General features: G+C 37.4%; 1 protein-coding gene and 1 long non-coding RNA gene across 2 annotated transcripts; both read right to left on the reverse strand.

Moving 5' to 3' along the window:
• Nucleotides 1-318: 318 nt before the first annotated feature.
• LOC112058107 (venom carboxylesterase-6-like) lies at nt 319-6457 on the reverse strand. The gene is made up of 4 exons (XM_024098795.2): nt 6422-6457; nt 2798-2941; nt 1175-2478; nt 319-508 (listed from the first exon to the last, which is right to left on the reverse strand). Exons 1-4 carry the CDS (start codon nt 6455-6457, stop codon nt 319-321), a joined length of 1674 nt encoding a protein of 557 aa, XP_023954563.2.
• Nucleotides 6458-9120: 2663 nt separating this feature from the next.
• LOC112058062 (uncharacterized) lies at nt 9121-21071 on the reverse strand. The gene is made up of 3 exons (XR_002887753.2): nt 20911-21071; nt 11438-11674; nt 9121-10390 (listed from the first exon to the last, which is right to left on the reverse strand). It is a non-coding gene; the product is annotated as an uncharacterized LOC112058062 (long non-coding RNA).
• Between the last annotated feature and the right edge of the window lie 2824 nt (nt 21072-23895).

A 23895-nucleotide genomic window follows, 5' to 3' on the forward strand; every position in this document is an offset into this window, starting at 1 on the left:
AAAATGCGAGTACTTTTAAAAAATATCTTGTGCTTTTAGTTTAAGCTATCGTGAGTGTTATTCATTATGATTTGAAATTGATTATGAAACACGGCTAAAACTCACATGATATAAGGTCGGAGTCTGCCCGAATAGTTTCGAGTTTTACTGATTGCATTTTTGGCATCAATATCGATCACTAATCACCCCGTGATAGTTTTTTGGAAATATATCTATTTCATGTACACTGTACAGAATTGACCTCTCTACAGATTTCTTATAAGTATGGATAGGTAGGTAGGTATAGATAAAATGAAAAAAAATAATGAATAATATAAATTATTCTTCTTCATCTTCAAGATTATAAAAGGGGACGCCAGCTAGTTTGTAAATTTTCTTCCAAAATTTAATAACTTTCGGTTCCGGCCCAACTCCTCTTGTTAAACGTAGCCCGATGTCCAGGAAGCTCTGTGTCGCGGCGTTGTACTGATCCCATCTCACGCCCGATACAGGCTCCGGTGTTGGGTTACTGAAATTTAAATTAACATTTTAGCAGACTCAGAAGTGATTACAAAATTAAGAAAACTAATGTCGAACAAAGGTCATTCACAACATTTGTCAAGACAACTTAATTAACAAATCAAACTGTAACCAAAATAAGACCCTAGAATGGCAGAGAATGACCTAGAGTGAAGTCACGCACTTGTGAACGTTATGTGTATGGTTGAAGGATCCTTCGACTGTTAACAAACACTTCCCTTTTCCACTCAAGTCACTCTCTCCGCCTATCCCAAGTAACCCATATAGAATTACACAACAAAAGATGTGGATGGCTCGAACGCCACAAGCACACTGTAGCCGTCCGTACCGCAAGTCGTTGCAACGCGGCGATAACAAACGTCATCATCATTATCAATATCATCATCACCATCACCATTTCCTGTAAGAGACGGTAATTTCAGAGCGACAAACCATGCTATTTCAATGCGGGTTAGCGTGTTTAGGATTACAATATCTGACTCTAATGATCAAATGTCAAATGGGTAATCTTGGGACTAACGACCAACTCCGGAGTAAGTAATAGGAATCAATCCTAATATCTCATAGGCATTAGCCACTGAAATAAATAGACAACTTTCATATTATGTATTTTCTAAAATAAATGTTACCTACAATTAGAATATGTGATAGTTACCCGTATTTAGCGTAGTTGGCAAATAAAGTTGTTATCTGTTTAATTATTCGGTAGGAATCGCTGCTGGTGTCAATTGTCAGGTTAAGCCGGTTTGCGTGAAATAAGTACATTTCTATATCCCTCTGCCCTGTTCCAGTTAATCCATAATTTGCACCCAATCTGCTGTAGACATTCCTTTCTGATACGCCGGAAAATCGGTACAAATATTTGTTTTTTTCATACGAAAAATACACGTCCCTCATGTACCTCAATACTTGAAATTTAAATCTATCACTCTGATGCGTAACAAATTCAGACATCGTTTCCAAGCTTATGGCTTTTCCTCTGAAGTAATGATCCTCAATAAAGTCAGCCAACGGCATATATTCCACAGGACTGAGATCGTAAAGGAATTTTCTAGGATTCAGTAACTCGGGATACCTGTTGTATGCACCGACTAAAAATTCTTCGAAAAAGGAGATTCTGGCGATGGCTTCATTATTAGAATATCCAATCATTATATCTACATCGTTAACGTTTCTTTCCTTGAGCGAGGTGAGCGGAGAGTATTTTAAAAATCTCTCCTGTCCGAAGTCCTTTTCTGGAACTGGACCAAATTGAAACATTTTTCCAAGATTACGTATATATCGTTCCGCGATTATAACATCTGGTTTGGCATTCACAAGTTTATAGGATGGTTGGTTTTGAAAGAATTCAAACAGCGCGCTTGTGTTCTCAGTTTCGTATCCCATTTTTCCGAGCGTGAAGCCTCTTCTTACCGATTCGAACTCTTCGCTAATATCCAAAAGAGGTACTCCAGTCATTGCTATCACTCTACTGAACAGACCCTTAGACATCGGCGATATGGCGTGTAGAAGACAGCTAATACCGCCTGTTGTGGTACCAAATATTGTAATCTTTTTGGGATTACCACCAAATTGAGCAATGTTTCGCTGCACCCATTTCAAAGCGGCTACTTGATCTTTCATTCCTGCATTTCCTGGTATTTCTTTGGACCCCAAGCACAAATATCCTATAGCATCCAAACGATAGTTTATTGTTACAAGAACAACGTTTTGACTCATAAAAAAGTCTGGTCCGAAATTGTCATCGTTGCCTGAACCGCTTTGGTAGCCTCCACCATGAATAAAGACCATTACAGCCATTGGGGAAGATGGTTTCACGTTTGGAGTGTAGACATTCAAATAAAGACAGTCTTCGCTCGAAGGTAAATACGCTTGGGTTGAGAACTCTATTTGCGTGCATATGTTTCCATGCTGCTTCGCATTTCTTACGCCTTCCCAGCATGCTGGAGGTTTAGGTGGCTGGAATTTAATCAAAGTAGATATTACTCTTACAAAGATTGGTATTATTTTTATTTTCTTGGTATGTTAGTTCTAAATATTTAGTAATTTGATTGAGATAACCAACAATACGGACGTACTCGTAATGTTGGGATCAAACTCAATCAATATGGATTTTCTTTTTGTGAAGCTGCTTTCTACTTGAACTTCTGATAATTTCTAGAAATAGAGATATTATTTTTAAATCCTGACCTTAACGACTTGCACCTAGGATATAACCACTGTCAATATATGTCTTAATAGGTTTCCCATTGGAAGACAAAGAATTTAAGCAATTTACCTGAAACCTCAGGTCTCCCACAGGAGGTGCAGCATACGGTATTCCTTTAAAGCTGCTGTACAAAGTATCTCTGGTAACTGTCATAAGTTGCTCGCCTTGTATGATGCCCTGCTCCACTGAAACCTGGACAGCCTTCCCATTATGCTAAAATGTTTTTTTTATTTTTTTTAAAAGAGCAACTATTGAGTTTCTTGCCGGTTTCTTCTCAGCAGAATCTGCCTTCCGAACCGGTGGTAGAATCTTTACAAATAGTCAACTGACTTATCAAAAGTGCTGGTATACTGAGCCTACTTGAAATGAATGATTTTTTTATTTTGATTTGATTTAGAAAGGCTATTCTGTAACGATGTTTTTGTCACTTTGACACTGAATATACTTTTCACTACTCTTGCTCAAAAACACTGTCATATTACCACTCCACAGCGGGGCTAAACAAGCATATTAGCCTCTAGGGGCTAAAGTAATTTTGTTTTTTTTATTCTTGTCTGTTACGAGTACTAGCCTACTATGAAACGGAGGAGGTTTTTTTCGAAAATTGAATCATTATAGGTAAGGCTCTAATTGTTTTGAAAAATAAATAAAAAACTTTAAATTGGAAATAAATGCAGCGTTCTTGTCTGTGGAATGCGTTCATTTTTTTATTTAATTTTTATTGAAGACATGGGACATCCTTTACGGTGTAATTAATTACCTTTGCCTTTTTCTCATGTGAAAAAAATAAAATTAAAAAGCGAGAATTTAAAAAACAAATAATACATAGGTACTTGATTTATTTCAGAAAATAATTGTAAAATTTGTGACTGTAACTTTCATATATTTCAACATTAATTGTTATTAGTGTCTTCATCTACTGAGAATGGTGATCCTAAACTAATGATTTTAAACTTATTTCGTGGTTGTTCATTATGAATGATATTTAAACGGGTACATACCACGATAAAACGACGAGATTTTTATTGTCGATATTTCGACCCAGTTGCATGGATCGTGGTCACGACGGGACTGAAGTTGCGAGATGAGAAGTGAAGTCAGCTGTTAGGGGCAAAATCGATCTACCCTCTTTCTTATTCTTTTTCTTTTTTCAACGACCTCGCGTTTTTGGCTGTTTAGGCAAACCACACTCACGACATCGCTTTTGTTATTATGCGTATCGCGGCGCCCTCTTGGTTTGCACAATTCTACCACCGGGTTCCACTCGCTGGCTAGTTTGAAACCATCTTCCCGATTGAAATTTTTGTATTTTCGAATTTCAATGGCTTCTCGAACTACTCGGGGTATATAGTGGCGGTCCGTGGAAATCATGCGTGGATTATGGATCTCAATCCAATGTTTAGTTCCCGGTTGTAGAATGTGATCAGCTATCGCAGACTTTTGCGGGTCGTTGTTTTTTATCGCTCGTATATGTTCTGTTACACGGGTTGCTATGGGCCTCTTCGTTTGTCCAATATAAGAGCTACCACAGCTGCAGTCGATTTTATACACACCCGGACACTGGTATGGCAAACGATCCTTTGGAGAACGCATCATGTGGGCGATCTTTTGTAAAGGAGTAAACACAGTCTTTATGTTGTATTTTTTCCTTAGGAACGATCCAATTTTATCATTAATTATTTATTTAATTATTATTTATTTATTGATAAAATTGGAAAGAAAACAACAACAAATGTATTTACTTACGAAAGGAGTTTTTAAAAACTATTATCTCCCACGTTTACCTCATATACTCGTTATTCAGTAGTCGGAAATTATGTTACCGGGTAAAAGCATCTCCCATAATATCCAAAATTGTAGACTTTGTACATTTAATTTTCAATTAAATAAATCATTGAATATTGAACTAAACTATTTTATTTTCTCGCAATCGTAGTGAAAATCAGAGTGTAACACGTGGGGCTAAACCCATTATATACTCGGTTTCCATTTAGGCGGCCCTCGACTTACGTCTCAGGCCCTAAAAATACCTCGTATATAATGGGTCTTTTTAGCCCCTTGTATAACAATCTACTATTCTCTTCCAAGTTACTATTAGGGTTGAGTTTATAACAGTTGGGGATGGAACACGAATTTTTACACATTTTTTTTGACTAACCACACACGTGTTACATTGGCCTGGAAATTAGTTTTTAATACACCAAAGTTTAATCTATTTCAGACAAGCACGCTTGGTTTAGTTTATAACTTGTGACCTCTATTTGTATCAACTTATCATAAATATACATATAAATATAATCAAAAACACGTTTTACTTACGCAAGTGAGTAGAATAATAAGTAACGCTAAATACATTTTAATATATCTTTTTCGTAATCGTCGATTTTTATATATTCATCAAATTTGAAACCTGTATTTTATCGTTTGGTTTTGCACAGTTATTCCCAAAGTTGGTCATACATACATACATATTATGAACTAACTTTACTCGAATTGTATTTTTTTATCACCTACTGTTTCAATAAAAAGAATAAATTTAATGCCATTATATTCATTTAAAGCTGAATAAGAAAGTAGAAATGTATTTTTATGTATGGAAATGAATAATAATGCACGCTTGCACCTTACTTACTTATGGACCTCATCTGATGATCTGAAACTCTGATGACTTTGAGTAATTTGAATTATTAATATACAAACTATTTATGTACGATTATATAACACATCTATATACTAATATTAAAAAGCTGAAGAGTTTGTTTGTCTGAACAAATCTCAGGAACTACTGGTCCGATTTGAAAAATTCTTTCAGTGTTAGATCGCCCATTTATCAAGGATTTTATCCCCGTATTTCTACGGCAACGGAAACCACGCGGGTGAAACCGCGCGGCGTCTAATAGTACTATATATTTTTTCGAACATTTAGCGTAAATATTATTATACTCATATGGAATACAGTTAGAACTAATTTTATTGTGGATCCAATTGTTTGGCGAAAAATTATTTCGCTTGGTTGAAGAAGAAAGGAGAATATTATTCGTTGAAAAAATATGCCATAATTATTCATGGCATTAAATTTGACAACAACTGTTCACAACTATCTCTGGAGTTCAGGTTTAAATTTACAAACGATAACTTTTACCTTATTAGCTTTGTAGTTATTATATTTTAACATAGTACACTGTACATCATTAATTAACATCAGGTCTTTCACATACACTAATAAATTTATTAATAAGATAAAAGTGTCTGTTTATTCTGGAAATTTTGAATGTTCTTTCCTAACATTTAACATTCATGAACCTGTTTGCAATTGCACGTTGTAGAGTCAACATCTCCTGAGGATGCTCCAGCTCCAGTTGTCGGACCTGGGTGACGTTGTCGCATGGGTTCGTCGGATTTTCGCGGATGATAGCAAAATAAATATTTTTTTTATTTATTCATGATGAATATTATATAGATATTCATAAGTCTATTATTCATATATTTGGCGATATCTTGTCAAATATATAGTAACGATAATTAAGTTAATTAATCCGTTGAATGTGTAGGTACCTACTACATTTTTTGGTTTTCTGGTTCCTGCTTCGCACTGTGATGATTTGGAATTGGAATGCTTTTCAAACTTCGTTTTACATACCAGTTACACTATACTTCAAAGCCACCATCTGTAACTAAGCGCGTTTCTATTACCGCATCTTCGTACCATCCAATATCATTTGATGCCATTAGTCGATGCATTAAAATATGACAATGAACCACTAGGTGTCGCTAGTCGAAACACATTAGCAGTAGTTTTAATATCATGTATTTTACTTTTGTTTTATATTAGTCCATTTACTGACACATTTACAAAGAGTAGAGTGCACGATAAGTTTGCGCGTGGCCAAAATCGGAACTAATCAAAAGTGCCGCCATTTTGTCGTCTATCTCTCTCTCAGACATTGCACTCTACCGTATCTTATGCTGTACTTCTATCAACGACGGTCGAACCATAGTAAATACGTACATACGAGACGTACGTCAGCCAAACGGATTATCTTTACTCTGGTCGGACACTCGAATTCGAGCGTAAGTAAGACAGTTTTTTTATAACTACCCCCAAAGTGTGATTAGTCTACTATAGCTTGGCAAATTCGTTCTTAACTCTCCGGATGGTCCGCGAAAGCCGGGAGGAAGGTAGCGATGACCCGCGCGCACGATCAAACTCGCGCAGTCCTCCCCCCGTCGCCCGCATATCATTGGATCATCAACGAGTTTGCCAAGCAATTATATTCGAGTACGAATATTTACGGACATTCTTTTTATCCTGAAAAGTCCTTATTCTTGCGGCATTTGTGAAAAAAAATTCACACGAAGTCGCGAGCGTCTGTTAGTTCACGTCATAGACCACGTCTTCAGAGCTGCTCCATATTCTAAGCTCTCACTTTGTGAGTATGGCCAAAGATTTTATATTATTAGATATGTTACTAGCACGTCGAAACTGAGGCGCACAAAAGTGGCTAATTGTCTTAATATCATTTAGTCGCATTGTAAACAGCGAAAGTTAGATAAACAAATAATGCCTAAATAGTGTCTACAATATCGATTCGTGTGTTTTGGAAATGTTAAAACTATATAAATATATAATGTAAGTGAACACAAAACAGGGCATGTGGGCGCTTAGTGGAGTAGCCAATTCCTATCTTGTACTTTAATTTTTTAAGTTTTCGACTTAACACCACCATTAAATCATGACATTACTTGACTTTTCAAAAGTGCTTATAAACTAAGCCTAATTGAAATAAATGAAATTTGAATTTGAATTATCACTTTTTGCGGCGATGCCATAGTCACGTAGCATATCTATAGTAGAAAATCTTTGGGGATGGCACAGTATTCAGTGAAATTTTCAAACCAAATGCAATCATTGCATAAGCAATAGAAACCAATGCCGGATCTCATAAAGAGACTGAACTTGCATTATGAATGGCAGCAAAGGAATTATGATGGCTTTGGAATCTTTTAGGTCACATTCAATCGACTTTATCACAGACTAGAAGACGGCCCGCGGTTTCACCCGCGTAGTTCCTGTCCCCTTGGGAATACAGGGATAAAATATAGCCCATGTTCATCAGGGATAATGTAGGATTGTAACGGTGAAAGAATTTTTCAAATCGGACCAGTAGGTAGTTTATCTTTATAATCGTACTAGCGAATACCCGCGACTTCGTCTGCGTGGAATTCAGTTTATCACAAATCCCGCGGGAACTATCGATTTTTCCGGGATGGAAAGCCTATGTGTTACTCCAGGGTAAAATCTATTTCCATTCAAAATTTCAGCCAAATCGCTTCAGTAGCCGCAGCGTAAAAGTGGAATAAACATACTTACACACACACACACACACACACACACACACAAACTTTCGCCTTTATAATATTAATGTGATGATTATATACTCTGAGGCACAAATTATCCGCCCACTTTAATATACTGGCGTCATCTTAAAGATGGCGGATAATTGTGCCTCTGGTCATTCATCACGACATCTCGAAAACCACTTGATATGCAAAGCTGAAATTTGCCAGGGAGGTAGTTTATAGTTAGTTGGTATCCACTAAGAACGGATTTTGCGATAGGGACGGATTAAAGAGTTCGCTTCTATTATATAGTAGGTATAGAACACGTAATAGTTGCCTCTATATGACTGTAGGGTTTTACATAGGTACCTCTTATTTTATAAACATTGCGGTTTGAAACGAGACGATATAAGAATACATACTTAGTTAAACGACTGTCTCATTTGTCTAAAAGTTCGTATCGAAACTGAATCCTGGATTCGAGTCCTGGGATAAAATATTTTATTAGGTAAGTATTTTGCCACTAGATTTTTCTCATGAGTTGAGTAGTTGGTAACGCTACCTCAAAGAAAACCATAAGAATACAATAACCGATATTTTTGGTAATAATTCTACCTCTAAGCTCTAGTCGGTCTATCTCCAAACCGAACTTTTATATTAAAATCGAGCAATCGAAACGTCTTAGTCTTAACTATGAGCCCTACTTCCATATACGATTGAAAACAATTACTATTTTTAACAAACTTCAAAAAAGGAGGAGGTTCGGACTTCAATTCGACGCATATGTTTTTTTATGTTAGTTACTTCGTCGTTTATTAACCAATTTTGAAAATTCTTTTATTGATTGAAAGAGTATACTATCAGATTGATTTTCATGAAAATCGGTTTAGTAATTTTGTGTTAAAATGAAAATAACTGAAATATGACTTTAAAGTTGGTTCCATTTTTATGTTAAAAAGATTATAATTAGGAGTTCATAGTGGTTTAGAATTTGAATATTCTAGCTTTCTAATTTATTATCTTGAGGATTAAAAAAATAATAAACTTAAAGGTATTAAATAAATTAATTAATTCTATCGTTTTTATTCACTTGCAACCAATCTACATTTTAGTCTCAATCCTTAATCGTCAGGTTGTAACACAAAAACTAATGCGGATGATGATACTTTAATTAAAATGATACAAATGATTGTTAGTACGCGAGAGATCCCTACACCGTAAAGAAAATATAGGTGGAACTCACTATATTATTGAAAATACGCAAATGAAATAAAATAATGATGTTAGCAGTTAAATTTTTGAATTATGGAAAATATAAACTGTTGGTTTCATCGCCACCTCAATAGAGAACTTTTAAAAATCTTTATAATTCAGACAGGCTTGTAATTAATGAATTTAAATAGAAAATCACGCACAGTACTGCTGGCTTATTCACTAATTTGATCTTCATTGACTACGTATTAAAATAAACATCAATCAACACAGATATGTCATCAATCTACTGTATGATATCCACAAAGGATTTTGTTTTTTTGTTACATTGGATTTCAATTTCGTATAATATGTCAATAACATACGTCAAAGTTTGTGAATTATGCTGCCGATATGATGGTGATTACTTTATTGTAGTGATGAGAAAAGCTTGTCTAAAGGACAACCTAAATTCATTATAATTTATTGACATTTGATTTTTCCAAATTTGAGCCTAAATCCCCTAATTTGCCCAATGCTTCAGAAAATTGATCTATGTTCGAAAATACAACCACCAAAAAACGAGAACAGAAAAAATAAGGTAATTATCCATCAAACTCACGTAAGTGTTTCTGTCTATCTGATAACATAGATTAAAAACGTTACTTTATATTCTTAAATACCAAAAACTTGCTTGATACCTTTATCTACATGAATATCTAATCTAATGATATTTTCATTATTTATTTTTATCTCAATTTCTGCAATTACTAAACTTTTTAATTAATTAAATGGCACAACAGATAATTATTGCAATATTATGAAATCTAATTCTAATAACCGGAATAGTGCGATCCACCCGAAATATAAAGAGTAAGCAACGACACAAACATTTTTTTAAAGATTAGTAATTTATTTAATAATACATTTTGGTAGATTAATATTTTTGGCCAATTACTAAAATTAAATTATGTCGTGACGTTAGTTTGTGATGATGTAGCGGCGGTGGTGATTCAGCAGAAATGCATGTCCAGGAATGTTTTCTTGTCTTTGAAGGTGGAGCCCCAGGCGCCGTAGTTCTTCTGCTCCGGCTTCTTGGGTGGATTGCTTATTGATGCTGCGACAGGTTTTCTGGAAGGAGGAATATATTTTTTGATTTATTTGCAATCTACGTGGACTTTTGATACATAAGAATAAATTTTCAAGTAGGTTAAATATTAGGTAAACAGTCAAATCATGACCTCTTTTACCTAGCTAGATAGCTATCTATTATGCTACGGTGGATAAAGGCCAATAAAATATTCTTTAATAAAGTTAGCCTCCATAGAGCATCGATTCGATCTTTAATCTTAAATCTTGCAAATAGTTGTGCTGTTTTTTATAAAGCTTGCTAGCTTCAGGAAGTATCTTCTACTACTAGAGGTGCTTATTTTAACCATCAAAAACCGCCTTGATTCAATGGTTTTAATTGAATGGTCGCTGCAGTCACTTAATGATTACTTGGCACCCAATCTTAGGTCGACCAGTTTCGATTCTTACAAATTTTGAGTCGCAAAAATGACGGCAACAACAGTCCACCCTAATTAGACAATTATTTTGTACCGTAACGTATGGTACATACAAGTCATCAATCTTGCGCCAGTGTTCAGTGCGTGAGCGTGTAGCGTCACGGTAAGTGATGAAGACAGGTAGTAGCAGAAAGTGATAAATGACAACCAGCTCTACGCAATTACATTATCATATAGTCACATTGTACTACCAGGCTAATTCGCTATCTTTGACGTATGCTAGTTGACATAAATTGAATTTCTATGTAACAAATGTCATCCATGTCAAGGTAGATGACATTTCTCAATTGACTTGATGTTTATTTTAATGGATAATGAAAGCTCATAAAAGAATAATTGAAAACCAACACTGCTTGCACTGCACTGCTTGCTCACCATTCATGCACCTTGGAACCTCAACGACCTTCGGCTCTTCAAACTATATGCCCCGCCTGGTACCACCTTAGCTTTGCGGTGTCGGTAAATTTGGTTCTTCTACGGATCTTGTCGTTTCTGATTCGATCACATAAAGATACTCCAAACATTGTTCGCTCATTCCGCAAATTGTATGACTCAGAGCGGAAATATTAAGTAGGTACATAATGAAATAAGAAATTATGGTAAAACTCACTTGATAGGGGCTGAGACGTCGAATTGCTTGCATGCGTGAGTAGCTTTGGTAGCAGTCTTGCATTCGTCACCGCGGGCCATGGTGTTAGTGGGCTGGTGGTGGGGGTGATGGGGCGGTCTGGTCTGGTCTGGGCTGATCTACGGCACGTGCTGGATGTGGGTGAGGACGGCGTGTTCTAGCCGGTTCCCGGTATTGGCTCGACGGCTGCCTTTTCTGGTGCACAGGTTTTTAGCGAGCCTGGAGGTAAGGAAACATGCTGTTGTCAGAAAACTGGTTTGGTTTTGGGTTATGCTTGGTGCTTGCTATTGGAAAACACATTTGGAAATAAGGGTGTACCTAACACCCTATATTAAAGTGCGAACCCCTGTATCAATTATTTCATTTTCTGAAAATGTCAAAAGCTTTTCGCGTAAACTCACTACGTTTTTTTGAGTCAGAAGAATCAAGAATATTTGTAAATAAAAAAGTTGATCATATCATCGAAATGAAACTCACGAAAAATTAACTTGATAGTAATCAGTTGTAAAAACTGTTCTAAGTTCTTTTATGAAAAAACTGTAACATGTCAAAATTGTTTGATGGCTTTCATTTTCCGAAAGTCACCGAATATAAGTTCGGGAGACTGAAGTCAAGCGCTAAGCTAATGAATAAAAATGTCACCAAAAATCGTTGTTCTAAGTTATTGTGACAAGTTAGTCCTTGACTTGATTTTACGATACCTCTGACGGTTTCTACGCGGATCATACTCGTTAATGGATACCAGAATGTTAAATCGTAGTAATTACAAGTTATAACCTTGCCATCAATTGACTGCACTGACATCTATAAAACGATATTATAACTTGACTACAACACGTTACTGCATAAACCTGTTAATTAGCATAACGATGGCTTCAGTCCCGAGAGTGGTTCGACTAGAACCGCCTGATGCAATAGCCTACTCTGATGCCATCATGCTCATTTCAATATTGTTTTCAAACAGTTTATTAGGTTTTACATATGTATTATGTCATTAATAATGTAATAATAGTCACTAGACGGCCTTATTTTGATAACATTGTTTTCGATCTCGTGGAAAACATTATGCTAAACGCTACAATTAAAGTGCTAACTAACATCCTTTCAATCCCTCGTTATCAACATATTCGGCTCACTGCTCGAGTCTCCTCTCAAAATCAATTTCAATCCCTACTCGTGGTTTTTTTTTGTGCTAATGCTAGACCATAGTCGTATTTGATGATAAGCCTTTTAGACGGAGAGTCAGCTTAGAGGGTCAGCTCATGCTTCTACCATAAGTAAGTACGATAGCTAATCATAGAGTTTTGGACCGTGGTGTCTTTGGGAGGTATCAGGTATTAAGGACCCATACCATTAACCGTCTAAGTGTAAAGTATAATTTTTTTATCGGTATAATATGAGAAATGAGACCCTTGAAGTTTGAAATTAAATAGTGTTTTTTGAAGGGTTGCCGCGAAGCTAAGTGACTGGCGACTGGGAATATAATTTCTCATATTAATCCGAGGAAAACATGTTAAAATTATACTTTATACTTAGACGGTTGAGGGTCTAGATTCTTAAAACCTGCTACCACTCTACCGTAAAGACGTACTGCCAAGCGATTTGACGCTCCGGTACAATTTCGTGTAGAAACCGAAAGGAATTTTCATCCTCCTCCTAACAAGTTAGCCCGCTTCCATCTTAAATAGCATCATTACTTACCATCAGGTGATAGTCAAGGATAACTAGTAAAGTGTAAAAAAAACTTCCTTGGACGACTTTTGTCTGTCAGAGTTTTACACACTAGATAAGCAGAAACCTCTAGAGCCACTCGGTCAAGACCCAGAGAGGAAACAAAAGAGCCTAAATACGGCGGACATAATTTGACATTGTAGCACTAAAGCATTGTTTCACAGATTGTAACAAGAACAGTTAGGTAACTAACCGTTTAACAGCTGCTTTCTTTCATTCCAGAAAGGGCAAGAAAGTTTTTTACACGCTTTTATTCGCTTAGACAAAAAAATTAAACCCTCCGAAATAACTGCAAGTCCAAAGCAAAAAAGAAAATACAGGGCTAGTAATATCGAGCTCGCGCATCTGAATTGCTCTGAGCTCAAAAGCTCAAAGGCGGAAGTACCTCATAACCCTTATTTGGGTCACGAGGCTACCCGCAGTTACAGAATTTCTGTGTATCTCTACTGTCATAACAAAACATTATGAAAATTAAATGAAATTAAATAAAAAATACTCTGTACTATTGGATACATTATTGCTAGAACTCTTTGAAAAGCGTACCTAAAATTATGTACCTATATTATGCCTACTTGTTAAAGAGTGGATGATTAATAATTTTTATATTTTATTTTTTTAGAAAACTACTGTTTTGTTGTTTTGGTTAAATGGATCGACAATCAATATATCAACAATTTTTTGCCGGTTGTTTTTCGTCTGTTTTATTAATAATTTAACATCCTTGTTTCTGTTTTTTAAAGATCTCCTAACTAATATTATAAATATGAATGAGATTTTATTTTTTTGTGTTTGTTTGTTACGTTTTCACGCTTAAACTACTAAACCGATTTTAAATATTCTTTTACCAATGGAAAGCTATTATCAGCGAGTATCATACGCCATATTTTATCCCCGTATTATTACGGGATCGGGAATTACGCGGATGAAACTGCGGTGCACCATTTTTTTTTTATAAAAATTTTAATTGAATTTTTGTCATTTCTTTTTTTTTAACATGACGTCATTGAAGGACTGTATTAGGAATAGGTACGACAATAGACCAACGGGGTGAGGATTGAACCACCACCCTTCGGTGATGAGTCCGGCATTGCATAGTACTGTTTGCACCATCATAGTTCCAGGACATCTAAATGGGTTTGGATGCAAATTGGCGCTGTCGAATCAGCTGTTTTCTTTGTTAATTTATTTGCTCAAGCAATAGACCCATTTTTATGTGGTTTACGCGATTAGGTAGACTGAGAGTGCTGACTTTGTTTTAACGAATCAAACGCAAGAAAAATATCTTTGGACATAGTCACGGTATCATTTATAGTGTGGACTCGTTTCAAACTGCAAAGTTCAATGACTATCAATAACAGGTATGATGTCACGATAAAGGCTTTAAAAAACACGACAAATAATAAGATATAGCTGGAACACGCTATGACGTCCGTTTTGACATTTTATAACCTTTAGAACGCAGTTGGTATGCCCCTTTATTAGTATCCGTAAGTGTCAAAATCCAGTCAGACTTCGGCCGGGTAATCTAGACGTTATACATATGTTTTCTGTGACATTAGCCATGTCTCGGAGAAAAATTGTTCGTGTTCTAAGGACCTAACCGTCACTGCGATACAAATCTACATGGTGTCTTGCAATACTATGGTTAGAAGGAGAAGATCTATCGATCGATCGATCGTGTACGCGGTTAGTTATAGTCTGGCAAGTTCGTTAATGACACTCTCATGATATGCGGGCGACGGGGGGAAAGACTGCGAGGGTGTGAAATCGTGTGTGCGGGACGTGAGGTGCATCAGTCATGGGGTTTTCATTCATCGCTACACGTCCCCCCGGCCCGCGCGGACTATCGGGAGTGCTACGAACGAAGTTGCCAAGCTATAGTTCCCAAATTAATCGTATTCTGAAATCTTTTAAAATAATGTCAAACTGATAAGCCTGTGTTGATTACTGTGTCTCAAACGATGAAGGAAAACATCGTAAGGAAACCTACATACCAGAGAATTTTCTTAATTCACTGCGTGTGTGAAGTCTGCCAATCCGCATTGGGCCAGCGTGGTAGACTATTGGCCTAACCTCTGTCATTCTGAGAGGAGACTCGAGCTCAGCAGTGAGCCGAATATGGGTTGATAACGATTACAATGGTTTTAAATCTGCGCCTAAATTAGTGAATCAATGTCAATACTTAATGTCTACCACCAGTTTCAAATGCAGATTACTTTGTCACAACTTTTAAAAAACATCTTTAGATGCACTTTTGTAAGTCAAGTTTATGTTTGTAGTGCGGTTCAAGTAAAATTACTTTGCATCGGTGAACTAGTAGTAATAGTAAGTAGACTCCATATAGACAATCTAGAAAAATCTATACTACCAATATTATCTACTATACTATCTATATACTACCAGTACTATACATTAGCCATAAAGGGCTTTGGAACTACTGGACCGATTTGATACTTTTCTACTTCTCTTTCAAATGAAAAGCACACTATCAGGGAGTATAGGCTATATCATTCCCACCGGAATAGTTTTTTTTTTATTCTTTACAAGCTAGCACTTGATTACAATCTCACCTGATGGTAAGTGATGATGCAATCTAACATGGAAACGGGCTAACTTGTTAGGAGGAGGATGAAAATCCACACCCCTTTTCGGTTTCACGGCCAAAGCCTCCCACCTAAAAAAACCTAAAAAACCTAAAAAAACCTCGGAATCAGCTAGTATCTACATAAAGTGACACAATGAGGTATGGTATGATGAAGCATGGCTGCACGTGGAAAGCACGCGTCGCCCTCGTGTTGGACTGAGCGGATTCATTTACATTTCCGTTGTAAACATCTCTACGTAATCACCAAGCGAAACTCGCCGAACGTGTATTGAATCACGTATCGATCTTGTGGATCCTCCGTATTAGACGAGGGCCTGCAATAGCGAGACTTACTTGGTTTTATGATGGCTGATTGTCAGCCTATGCTACTATTTTATATCTCGGACCAAGGCGCATTCGAAACCTTCGTAACTTTAATTTTAAGTTTTCGACTAATTATTTATTATCACCATCTATCTATCTATCATTCGACATCATAATCAACCCATATTCGGCTCACTGCTGAGCTCGAACCTCCTCTCAGACTGAGAGGAGTTAGGCCTATAGTCCACCACGCTGGCCCAATGCGGATTGGCAGACTTCACACACGCAGAGAATTTTCTTAATTGTCCTGATCGGATTCGAACCTACGCCCTTCGGAATCGGAGGCAGAGATCATCACTAGGCTATCACGGCTCGTCATCTATCTATACTTATAATAAATCTGTAGAGAAGTCAATTCTGTACATGAAATACATTTCCAAAATAACAGTATCGATCACTAATCAGGGGGTGATTAGTGATCGATACTGATGCCAAAAATGCAATCTGAATTTTTTTTTTCTGTCTGTCTGTATGTTCGTTATAGAAACAAAAACTACTCGACGGATTTTAACTAAACTTGGTACAATTATTCTTCATACTCCTGGGCAGGTTATAGTATACTTTTGATCACGCTACAATCAACAGGAGCAGAGCAGTGAAGAGAAAGGTCTAAGGGCGGACGAAGTCACGGCCGTCCACTAGTTTTCTAGTAATATTATTACCTGACGTTTTGAGAGTGCTTGTAAACTAAGCCTTATTGAAATAAATGAACTTTGATTTTGATGCAATAGGAGGAGAGGAGGAGGATGAAATCCACACTCCTTTCAATTTCTACAGGACACCGTACCGGAACGCTAAATCGCTTGGCGGTACGTCTTTGTCGGTAGGGTGGTAACTATAGTATGCGCGTTATCATCTGAGTCGTCCGGTCATAAAAGTCAAAAAAGATAGGAATGTGCAGCGCGCCTACCTGCGCACCCTAATTATCGATAAACGGCTACCTGCGCACGTGCTAATGATGAGTCAATAATGATTTGGACGATTCTGATTAGTCGGTTTCTAATGTAATTGCATTGCGTATTTTTTTTGCTATAAATGTGTTTACTGCAATTAAATAAATACATTCATGTGTTACTCGTTGCGCACTATGGATACTTTATTTTCTAACGTTGATCTGAAGAAATTACATGGCGATATTAGCCCTCAAGCTCGAACACTGATTCACAACGTATTCCTGTTTCTCAATAAATTGAAAAGTGATCCGAATAAAGTGGCTTCTCTAAATTTCAACAAACCACGTGAAATGGCCGCATTTGTTTGTGGTGTGAGCAGAGCGACAGTGGACCGAATCAAGACGGAAGTATCACAATCAGGCAGTACCTGTATACCAAGAACAAATTTTAAGAAACCACAAACCGTCACTAATATTGACGATTTTGATAAAAGTGTGTTGAAGCGAACTGTAGCTTCATTTTATGAGAATGGAGAGTATCCATCCGTGGCGAAAATTTTAGAAAAATTCCGTGAACAATTACCCGATTTTAAATGCGGCAACACTTCAATGAGAATACTACTGAAGGAGGTTGGGTTCCAGTATAAGAAAAATAGCGAAGGACGTAAATATTTAATGGAAAGAACTGATATTGTTTGTGCTAGAATGGACTTTTTAAGGAAATTGGATTTACTTAGAAGAACTAACGATCAGCGACCACGTTTCTATCTAGACGAAACATGGATTAATCAAAACCATGCAAGAAAGAGGATGTGGCTTGGAAGCAACGATGAAGGAGGTTTCAAGAATCAGCCTGTGGGAAAAGGCCAAAGATTAATAGTTTGCCATGCGGGTTCTGCAAGGACTGGCTTCGTTCCAGATGCGAAGCTAATATTTAAAGCGGTGAAATCAAAGGATGCTGATTAACTAAACTTTACTTATCGATAATATGTCTTTCATTGTTACACCCTTCACTAGACGGCTCCATAAGACCCATAAGTGCAAGCGAGATAGATATAGAGAAATGATTTATGGCCCTAAGACTCAGTTGTTAACGCGCGTACTATAGCCACGGCTGAAGCCTCCCAGTTAAGAAAACCTCAATCGGCCCAGCTGGGGATCGAACCCAGGACCACCGTCTTGTAAATCCTCCACGCATACTACTGTGCCACAGAAGCCGTCTATAAGTAGAAGTAGTAGAAGAATATTAAAGCTGACAACTTTTCAGCCTTCATAAAATGAGGCAAGTCTGAATATCGCAGGCTTTTGATCTATTTAGTGAATCAACTTATCGCCAAATAAGTTTTACAAGCCTATACCTACTTAACGTAACTAGTTGTAGTCGAAGTAACGGGTCTGTTTTTTTCTGAGGAAGAGAAAATTTTGAACGACATCCTCACACGTGTACCTACTACGACTCATATCGAGACAAGAGAAAGACAAATGACGACCAAAATCACAATGAAAGAGAAAGCATTATTTTAGTATGCGCTACTATATATAGCACTCGAGAATAGAGTAGCATTCCAATATAGAAAGAATTTTTGAAATTGGTTTAGTAGTTTCAGAGCATATTCAATGAAAACAAACAAATCGTTCCTCTTCAATTATAATATAGATATGAATCAAATTATGCTTCAATAGCTCAACAGTAAGAGCGGTCAGACTCATCACCGAGGGTAGTTTCAGAGCATATTCAATGAAAACAAACAAACGCACTAACAAATCTTTCCTCTTCAATATTAATATAGATATGTATCAAATTAAGTTTCAATAGCAAATAGTCAACGGTAAGAGCGGTCGGACTCATCACCGAGGGGTGGTGGTTCGATCCCTACCCCGTTGGTCTGTTCGATAAAGGAAATATATTTTATATTATCCCCATATTCTTACGAGAACCGCGCGTGAAACCGCGCGGCGTCAGCTAGTTCTGAATAAATTAAATTCTCAAGTAAATTATAGCATTGTTCCAGTACCAGAATCAATAGTAATAGACTTTAATAATTAATCGAAGCTTACAGTTGCGGTACTCATGTGCTCATCCACCCCCCACGACTTTTTGACGACCTAGGTTCTATCCCCAGCACGGGACAATTTCAGATTTTATAATTTCTCAATTGGCTAAGGTCTGGTCTGATGGTAGGCTTTGTTTTTTATTCTGATTGTGTGAGTGCTGTAGGCTCCATAAGGGACCTCAGCAGCGTCACCGGGGGGCTTAGGCGAGCGCAGAAGCATCGCCTGATGGCGCCCGAAGGCAGAAGCAGAGTAGATGGGCGGAACGACTCTTTAAGAGCGTCTCCTCTGAGACTCGGACCTCGGCTTAGAGGGCCGTTCGGGAAGGGTGTTTTGGCCTGAGTGTATCAGTCCGGGCGCCCCCGAGATCGTGAGTTTGAAGCCCACGTCTGTGTGACGTCAGATATCGGGGACCTTGTCTTCGCCGGCGAAGACGCTGTGTAGCTTGTGTTTATGTTACCTGGGAAGCATTGTCGTTCGTTATGTCATCGTCAGGATCGTAAAGGACGTTTTTTGGGCGTCTAGATCTACAATCAGCGTTTGTATCGGACATGTAGCAAGCCTCAACCACTAGTTGGTTGGGGTGGGTGGCGGCTCTCTCACAATAAGTTTTTGAGAGCTGTTTCATATATTGGGCTAATTGGGGAGATCTAGATCTCTATGTAGGTCGTTATTGCGCACAAACCACGGAGCGCCCGTGGCCTGACTCGGTTCTGAAGGACCTGAAGGGGTTTTAGAGTCGCCTTTGGGCGGTGGGCAAACACTACACAAGCGTAGGTCATTGTTGGACGGGTGCTCATTATTGGACGGATGCTCATGATTGATCGGATGCTCATTATTGGACGGATGCTCAGTATTGGACAGATGCTCGGTAGGTTTTGGCTATGGCCAGTTACCACCGTACCAGCAAAGACGAACCAAGCGATTTAGCGTCCCGGTCTTTCAAGCGCTTCCAAGTTAGTACGCTTTCATCTTAAACTTCATCGTCACATAACGTTAGATGAGATCGCAGTCAAGAATTACTTGTCATTAAATTAAAAAATTAAAAAAGTAATACCAAAAGCACCTTAAATTAATAAAAATGTTGAGTTTTTCTATCAAGAAATTCTCAGTAGCAGCTCGTAACAGGAATATTTTCCAGCCCGTAACTGAAAAATATCGGTAGGATAACTAGTCATGACCGAAGCCTCCCACCAGCCAGACCTGAACCAATTAACAAAACCTCAATCGGCCCAGCCGGGAATCAAACCCAGGACCTCCGTCCGCCGTAAATCCAGCGGCCATAAATCCAACGCCGCGAGGGCCGTCGAAAACAACTTTCTACATTAATGAATCCTACTTCCTACTATCCTACTATTAATAAATGCAACTTTGTATGGATATTTGTTGCTCTTTAACGTCGCAACTACCTTGGATTAACACATAGGAACATTTTTATTTTGGAAAGGTCCATGGTTTTTGCGAAAAACTAATGGTAATGACTGTATGTTTATTACTCTTTCATGTCGCGACTAATGAACCGAATTAGCTGAAATTTGGAGTTTAGATAAATTATAGCCTGAATTTACACAAAGGTTTCTTTTTATTCCGCAAAAATCAATTATTTCCGCAATATTTATAAAAAGCTAATAATTATGATGTTTTTATGGATGGGATGAATATTTGTAATTCTTTCACGCAAAACTACTAATGGATTTGGCTGAAATTTGGAATGGAAACGATTTATGGTGAACTTAATATTACGCGAACAAAGTCGCTGGTATTAGCTAGTCCTATATGAACTGATAAAGATGATGATGATGAAAAACTAACCTTGGCAGAAACTTGTCTGTGATCGCGAATTTTCTCTGGGATCTTGTCATTGACACCTAAATTTTTTCAATTACAAAAAAATACAAAACAATACTGAATGAACAGAAATTTTGAGACCGAATCGTACGGAAACCAATCTAAAACTGAGACCGGTCGGGTTGCGACAGTATTTATGTAGCAGTCGACGAGGGACGGGTTTTAGTCATTTCAATACTGGTTCGTCGAAGTGTTTGTTCGCTGCTTATAGCTGTGTATTTTATTATTAATATTGTCTCGTTGGTCCAATGGTTAATCTGTGGTGCTTCGGATTACTAATTCCTGGGTTCTTGACTTTTGCTGGCTTGCCTCAATCCTGCCTTCAGAACCGGTGGTAAAGTCTAAAAATCAAACTTGGCGATTCAAGAATATTCGAAAAGTAAGCCTACTGGAAATAAACAAAAGGGAATGCCCATCCCCAGCCCAGACCTACCCTAACCACCCGGCAGTTTACTTATATCAAAGAATCTTTATAATTCTACTTTAATTATGAATTCCTTACTTTATCAAAAATAGTTTGCCACAACGTTTTACGACATTTTTAAATTATATTTAATTTGTCCGAAGGACATGCTAAGCCGTTATATTTTTTGAAGACTTTTGATTGGTTTGTTTGTTCGTTTAAATTTTTACACACTGCCTATGTTTGAAAACGAAATGCATTTTCAGAGACTCCCACAAAACAAATAAAATATGCGTACTTTGTTTACGAAAGCACGATTGGGTTTGGGAGGTTGTAACTATATGTATCGTCTGAGGTCTATGTTTATTCGGTTTGTTTGTTCGTTTTCTTGTTTTATAAGCTTGTTGGTAACAGAAAAAAATTATACCAAAAAAATACAGCTTCAAAGTATGTTACTTTGCCGCTTTGGTACACCGGCGGACATTTTGCCATAAAAAAGGGATGAAAGAATTTTATTTTTCTTCAAGAAAAATAGTTTTATTAAGCCAATTATTTAACCAGATCCTTATTGGGCCGACGTTGTATGGGCCAGGGGGCATTCCCCTTTGAATATAAAATTTTAAATTGTTGCGTTTCTTTCTTCTAAGAAATTCTCAGTAAAAATTATCAACCTGGAGTTCTGAAGAAAGTGTTTTGTTTTGCAGGTCGAAAAATATACTGCCTGTGGTAGATACCACACGCAGTATATTTTTCGACCTGCAAAATTACGGCTTCAATAGGTCCTGGGTTCTGGAGTTTCTTGAAGAAAAATACTTTTTCATCACTTTTTCGCCACAGAATACATATGTTGCCAAAGCGGCGAAGTAACATTGCTGCTGTATTATTTATTTGTATTTTTTTCTGTTACCAACAAGCTTAACAAACAAAAAACCGAATTAACAAACCATTATTAGGTTTTCAAAAAATGTCGTAAAACGCAGGCTGTATAGTCAACGCTCTTTGCTTGTCCCAGTTGGGGTCAAATCAAAATTAACTTAAAAATGTCGCAAAACGTTGTAGCAAACTATTTTGATAAAGTATTGATTTCTTTTTTTTTTATTCTTTACAAGCCCTTGACTACAGTCTCACCTGATGGTAAGTGATGATGCAATCTAAGATGGAAGCGGGCTAACTTGTTAGGAGAAAGATGAAAATCCACACCCCTTTCGGTTTCTACACGACATTGTACCGGAACGCTAAATCGCTTGGCGGTACGTTGGCAGGGTGGTGACTAGCCACGGCCAAAGCCTCCCAGCCAACTTTCATTATTAAAGTAGAATAATCAAGATTTTTTATATATAAGTAAATTGCCATGTGATTAGGGTCAGCCAGGGCCGGAGATGGGCAATTACCTTTTAAATATATATTTTCAGCAAATGGAATTTGTGTAAAATTATAGTTCAGTTCAGAGATTTACATACTTTTACTTTCGTTCGTTTTGGAAAAGGACGTCGTTGATCTCGGGTCGAGGACCCGAAACACCAGACGCTGTAGTCTGAGACTAAAATAAGTTAGAATAAATTAACTCGAACACCTTAGGAACAGCCTGCACCCAGTGACTAATCACGCTGCGGTCACATGAAAACGACGTGCTTATCTAGAAAGAGTAAGTTTTAGGGTACCGTACCTTAAAATGAAATAGTTATTTGTCCTGCAATTAAAGTCAAATCAAAATGTGGTGATTGCCCTCCCTGCTTCATTAAGAACCTATATTTGGCTTACTGTTGAGCACGAATCTCCTCTCAGGATGAAAGGGATTAGTCCACCACGCTGGCCCAATGTGGATTGGCAGACTTCACACACCTAGAGAGACAATTAAGAAAATTCTCATGTATTCACGTTCCCTCACAATGTTTTCCTTCTTAAAATGCACATAACTGAAAAGTTGGAGGTCCATGCCACAGACCGGACTGAAACTTACGTCCTTCGAATCGAAGGCAGAGATTATAACCACTGAGCTATCACGTCCCTTATAAGAAAGTTAATATGGGACTACAGTATTTTTCAGATAGCAAGGGTACGGTGACAGTCGCCTGTATAATGTTCAAAATACGTAGTATTATCGTGAATCGCGACAAACTTTCAGCAGTGAAACGATCTGTCACCCGCAACATCCTACATAAAACGAACTGTAAGACACTCCAGGCTGCTCTAATGCTAGAAGGCGGATTTGATGATGATATGAAAAAAAAATACGTATGATTCATAAAAATAACAAAAAACCGAACCGGTTAATTCCGAGAATTTGGTTTTTACAGCTGTTTTCATCAATAAATAGAGAAGAGAAAGATATATGTCACATTATCCATGTTCAGGTACGATATCGTGTAGAAAGGGATGTGGATTTATCCTCCTCCTAATAAGTTAGCCCGCTTCCATCTTAGATTGCATCATCACTTACCATCAGGTGAATTGTAGTCAAGGGCTAACTTGTAAAGAAAAAAAAACTCAATATCCGCATTTCTACAATTCACGGCTGAAATACTTGTAATTGCAACTAGCTTTAC

Source organism: Bicyclus anynana, chromosome 13 (assembly GCF_947172395.1).
Source record: "Bicyclus anynana chromosome 13, ilBicAnyn1.1, whole genome shotgun sequence".
In the NCBI taxonomy this organism is placed as follows: Eukaryota; Metazoa; Arthropoda; class Insecta; order Lepidoptera; family Nymphalidae; genus Bicyclus; species Bicyclus anynana.

Coding starts and splice junctions, on each gene's coding strand:
- LOC112058107 (XM_024098795.2), bottom strand. CDS start 6,457: ATGGCATCAAATGATATTGGATGGTACGAAGATGCG. Junction 2,942..6,421: donor TTGGATGGTACGAAGATGCG/GTAATAGAAACG, acceptor AAAACATTTTAG/CATAATGGGAAGGCTGTCCA. Junction 2,479..2,797: donor TGGGAGACCTGAGGTTTCAG/GTAAATTGCTTA, acceptor ATTAAATTCCAG/CCACCTAAACCTCCAGCATG.